The 5213-nt window shown below is 51.7% G+C and overlaps 1 protein-coding gene across 3 annotated transcripts; it reads right to left on the bottom strand.

The window, feature by feature from the left end:
- Positions 1-487: 487 nt before the first annotated feature.
- Positions 488-4854, bottom strand: HDHD3 (haloacid dehalogenase like hydrolase domain containing 3). 3 transcript variants are annotated; one of them, XM_088657438.1, is made up of 2 exons: positions 4820-4854; positions 488-2183 (listed from the first exon to the last, which is right to left on the bottom strand). In XM_088657438.1, exon 2 carries the CDS (start codon positions 1658-1660, stop codon positions 938-940), a length of 723 nt encoding a protein of 240 aa, XP_088513564.1. In that variant the 5' UTR covers positions 1661-2183; positions 4820-4854; the 3' UTR covers positions 488-937. The 3 variants fall into 3 exon arrangements, with proteins under 3 accessions (XP_088513564.1, XP_088513566.1, XP_060138938.1); XM_088657440.1 differs by having other exon boundaries at positions 488-1675; positions 4820-4851; XM_060282955.2 differs by lacking the exon at positions 4820-4854 and adding an exon at positions 3616-3753 and having other exon boundaries at positions 488-1675.
- Positions 4855-5213: the final 359 nt, after the last annotated feature.

Below are 5213 nucleotides of genomic sequence, written 5' to 3'. Positions count from 1 at the left end.
TCCCCTGGTTTTTGCTGGGAACCTCAGTCCACTTTACTAAGAATCTCATTCAGTCTTCCTCCAACCGACACCAGCACATTCAGTGATTTTGGCAACCTTGTTCTCTTCCCACATACCGGTACTTTCTAGCATACCTTTGTGACCATGAGGGGTAGAAACTTGTTTTTCTTCTTAAAATGTGTTATTCTTAGGAAGCTGAACCATGCAGAATGTTGCATTGGATTCCTGTTTTTCTGCCAGAGTGGCAGACACACAACGCGGGGCAATAAAATGGGAGATCTTAGAATACTGTAATAGAAGGGTAGAATTTGAAAGGGACCCAACGGTCATCTAGTCCAACCCCCAGCAATGCAAGAATCACAAAGCATTCACCAGTCTTTCTCTACTGCATCATATAACAGAAATAGGCTGCCTTTTTAAAAGCAGCCAGGCCTCCACATGCACATTTGATTTGTTCCCAAGACTATATAACAGGGGCACAAGGATATGCATTCTAACAGCATTTTTATTTATTTTTAAAAGGCACATACAAACAAAAGTATATAAATAAACAAACAAATACTTTAGGCATTTAAGCTAGGGACGTTTTATTATCTGTTTGTTATGAAATTGTGCTAAATAATATAAGCTCAAGTTTTTAAACTTGGGAGAGGTCCTTTTTTGGGGGCCACAAACCGACTCAAAAGTAATTACATGCATAAATAACTCGCGGGTGTCAGGGGGCAGGCCCAAGATCTTTCTCCCCAATCCTGCTACCTCCTTTCTTTTTATTTATTTTAAAAAAATTAAATTAGATTATTGATTTAATTACTATTTTTAATGTAGAATGACATAAAATATTTCCTCCCTCTCTCACCTTCCACCTGCCAACTGAAGTGCTACAGTCTAAGAGGGACACCATGTGTGATTTAGCTGAACCCTGACAAAACTCCTCTTCTTAGCCCTTCTCTATAAGGGACGGCAGCTGCATCAGTGATGGTAGGATGTGGGCACTGGGCACCTCTGCATCCTTCTCGGGAGGCTGGCAACCTGCTGTATACAGAAAACTGTGCATCCCTGCCTCCCTCGCTGCCTTGTAGTCGTTCACGTAGTCGTCCCCCACGTGGGCTGCCAGCTGAGGAGACACCCCTGCGATGTGGAGCGCCTCCAGGAAAATCCGCTTGTCCGGCTTGGCAAAGCCCACTTCTTCCGAGGTCAGGACAAACTCGAAGTGCTGGCGGAGGCCGCAGTGGGTCAGCACTTCCTGCAGCCTCCGGTCAAAGTTGGAGATGACGGCCATGGGGACCCCCATCCTCTGGCACTGCTGCAGAGTGTGCCTGGCGCCCGAGAGCAACTCCCAGTTGCGAGCGCTGCTGTAATCCCGGTAGAGTTTCTCCGCAATGGGCTGGATGGCCTCCTCGCTGTGGGCACCGGAGAGCCGGAACGTCTCCATGACAACATCCATCCACCACTGCTTGGAGCTGAGGCCTCTGTCTGAGCCATAGTTGGGGAAACGCAGGCTTTGGGCCCTGTAGGCTTGGCGGAAAGACTGGGTGAGGGCTTCGGCCTGCACCTGGACGCCATAGGCCCGGGCCTCAGCAGAGTAGCTCTCGCCCACGGGGACACGGAGGCGTAGGAGGGTGTCCTTCACGTCCCACGTCAAGAGCCGAAGCTTCAGCATGCTGCCAGTGCTAGCCTAGAAAGCAAGGGGAACAAGAGAGGGGAACTAGGCCTCAACACATCTTATCACGGGCAAAATCTTGACTGGCGCAGTTTGGTTTATGGCTCCCCAATGCAAGCAAGGTCTCGAGAGGGAGACCCAGCAGCCTCCCGCCAGCGTGACCTTGCAAACTCTGTCCTGGCAGGTCTGCAAATTGGTTTCTGTGTCTCCAAGCTGTAGCAGAGGAGGTCCTTTTTCCCCACAGGAAAATCTTGTCATCTGCCACTCCGGCTGCCCTGCAAATGGTACTTTCACTTGGAGGGGTGGACTTGCTGCTCCGACGTCCAAGGCCAGAGAATGAAAATGAGAGCGGCCACCTTTGACCAGCGTGCTTTCAGGAGGCAGAATTAGCAACAGGTTAATGACTAATCCCAGGCGGTCGCAGATGATGTACTGCAAAGCAGCGGCTGAAGGAGGGAGACTTTTGAGTGCTTTCAACCGTTTTCATCGCACTTTTCTGCAAAGGTTTCTAACGTGGCCCACGCTTAAAAAAGAAATAAATCACCAACTGATGATAATAACTAATGAAGTTACAAAACCCTGAAACAATGAAAGCAAAGAGGGCAGGAACATAACTTTGGCTGTGCACCCTGATCAGAGCTTTACGAGGAGCATCTGAAAGACACGCTTAAAGAAATGGACAGGCAGGCAGGGTGAGGCGGGGAGTGGGGGAGACCCACCTAAAATTCAGCACGTTCTCAGCCTGAGAATTTGCTTTTGGTGCCAGAATTGAGCTCACAAGCCTTTCACGCAAAAAATGCACTCCTAGATATGGCCAGCAGCTTTTGGGGGGGGGGGAGAGGAGAGGATGGGTTCAGGTGTGTGTCCAGAAACCCACAATTGCAGATCCACTGCCAAATAAAGCTCTACCATCAGATCCCTTTCCCTTTCCTGCTGCCCATTTCCCTTGCTTTACGAGACTCCCACACACAACCTGTGTTCTCTCCCCCCCCCCCCCCCCCGCTCTCCCTGCCTGGTGCCTGGCTGCCCCTCTTCCTGCTTGTGAGGCAGCAGGAGTAGAAAAAGGCAGCAGAACCAGTTGGGCAGGAAGTTGAGAGGCAGGTGGGGCATGGTAGAGGTGGAACTGGGTGTGGGCATGGCTTGGCTGGCCTTCCGACATGAACACAAAGGGTGATGTTGTACAAGGAACCATCCAGCCCAGCTCCCACCCCTTCGGGCACTGCCAGGTTGTGCCTTTCCCGTGGCAGGGGGGGGGGGTGCTGAATAAGAAGTCATTGGCCACCCCGGCTGGGGGCGGGTGTGCAGTTGGTTTCATGCCTGCCACCCTTCACTGGAGACCTCAAAGCAAAAGGCACTACCTGGGGTCATTTAGCTCTCTGGCTTTGCTCTTGGAGAGTAGATAATTCTCTCTCCACCCTTTTTCTAGGATTAAAGGGCATTATCTGGAATGCTTGTTATATTCTGCTTCAGAGCCCCAAGAGGCCCTCAAAGCGGCTTACAAAGCTTCTCAGCATGTAACGTGCTCTCAGCACCTCATCTATCCATCCATCCATATGGATGGGCAGGATGAGTTAGTGGCTTGGCAAGGGGGGGCATTCCTCCTCTTGCCTCTCCTGGGTGTCACACCAGGAAACAACCTCCCTTGGAGGGGATGGGGTGGGCAGTTGGGGGGGGCACTGCTGGGCTGGGGAGAGGAGGAGGATGCCGACAGGATCCCCTTCCTGGCAGTGGGTACCAGGGAATGGGATTGGGAATCGCCTGCCCTCCCTGCTGCCCGTTGTGCCACCTGCCTGGTGTTTGCTGCGGGAAAGTCTGAGTGCAGTGGTGAGTTGCTAGGTGAGCAAGACCCACGCCCAGGTGGGAGGTGTGTTGCTTGCTCCAAACAGGGTTGCACTCCTTCCTCCAAACTGTTGCAGAAAAATACCCCCCCCTTACATTCTTCGTATAATACATACGGTAGGGTTGCTATCAAAGGGGGGATCTTGGAGGAGTCACCCAACGGCCATAATCCGGCAAGCAAGACAACACATCCGCAGCCTCCTCTGGCAAGGGAATTTCCACCTCCAACTGTGCCAGACAGCTGACTATCTTCTACACAATGGATTGTTCCTGGGTCCACTCCTGCCACCAGAAGCCCAGGTGGCTATGAGTGCCTTTGGGCCAGCTGTGGTTGGCAAGGCAGCTGCAGCTGTTCCTGGACCAGGAAGGAGCCCTTCGCCTACTATGTCATGCCATCCTGGCATAGCTGCCAAGTTTTCCCTTTTCTCGCGAGGAAGCCTATTCAGCATAAGGGAAAATCCCTTTTAAAAAGGGATAAATTGGCAGCTATGCATCCTGGAACTCTGGAGAGGATTAATGCAATGAGCTCTGTGTGTGTGGACTGGGGAGGGGGGGTGCTCCCCTCAAACGTAACCCAGAAGGTGCAGCTGGGGCACACTGCAGCAGCTGGGGCCCCATGTAACTTCTCTGCCAGACAAGCTGCACTGGCTGCCCATTCTAATTTTGCTTTTAGCATTTACTTGGGACCCAGTTACTCCCCACCCACAATATATCCGAGAGAGTAACTTCACTCCTTAAGAGGACATTGCTAAGAGGGAGTATTTGGGACTCTGCCAGTTGCTGGGAACCACAACCTTGCTCTCGTGCTGTGGTCCTGCTTGCTCGTTTCCCACATCTGGTTGGCCGCTGTGAAAGTAGGATACTGCACTAAATGGGCCATCGGCCTGATCCAGCAATGCCCTCTGTTGTCCTTATGCACCAGAAACCAGCCTCTTCTCGAGGTCTCAGCTGCAACCAGACGAGAACCGAGTGGAGACATTAAAAACAGTCTTCTCCAAAACTGTGATCCAGCTATTTTTCAAAATAATAACTACAATTGTCCTCATTGTCTTTGGTTTACAGTGCTTGTAAACTTTTGAATGTTATATTTCATCTTATTTTACTGCACGCTGCTTTGGCTATTTATTTCCAGGCTTTGAAGCTGCTTTGCAATAATAATAAAAAACAGAGAGGGGAGGGGCCATGGCCCAACGTAGCCCTAACTGCTCCCCACCCCCAACTTTGGTTGCGCGTGTTGGTGGCCGGAGAGGCCCCCCCGAAGTCGTGCAGAGCTCAGGCTGGGGGGGGGGGAGGAGGAAGGGAAGAAAGCGGCCACCTTACCTCTTCTCCGTAGCTTCACCTGGACTGAATGCGCAAGCGCAACTCAGGGGGTGGGGGGAATGCGCGTGCTCAGTAAATGCCTACCGAAGCTAATTGCGCCCTCACTTTGCCCGCTTTCTGGGCGCTGCACTGGTTGCAGCAACAGCAGCTGCAGGGCAGGCGGTGAGGGTCTTTTGCAGCCTACCCCCCCTCCACCGATTTGTGAATGAAGACTTGGCTCTGGAAAAGTGATTTTGAACGACCAGCCTGAGGCTGGAGCAGAGGTTTGTTAAAGTGCAGCAGTGAGGCAGCCAGAAATTCAGCAGGTGCAACTCCTCCCCAACACACACTTTGGAGTGCCTTATGTCACGCAGCTGCCAAAACCATATCTCCTTTTATTTAAAAAGTTCAGTTT

This window comes from Zootoca vivipara, chromosome 13, assembly GCF_965207765.1.
Source record: "Zootoca vivipara chromosome 13, rZooViv2.hap1.1, whole genome shotgun sequence".
NCBI lineage: Eukaryota > Metazoa > Chordata > Lepidosauria > Squamata > Lacertidae > Zootoca > Zootoca vivipara.
The sequence above is the reverse complement of the archived record's forward strand: the minus strand, read 5'-3'. Positions and strand labels throughout refer to the sequence as shown.

Coding starts and splice junctions, on each gene's coding strand:
- HDHD3 (XM_088657438.1), bottom strand. CDS start 1,660: ATGCTGAAGCTTCGGCTCTTGACGTGGGACGTGAAGGACACCCTCCTA.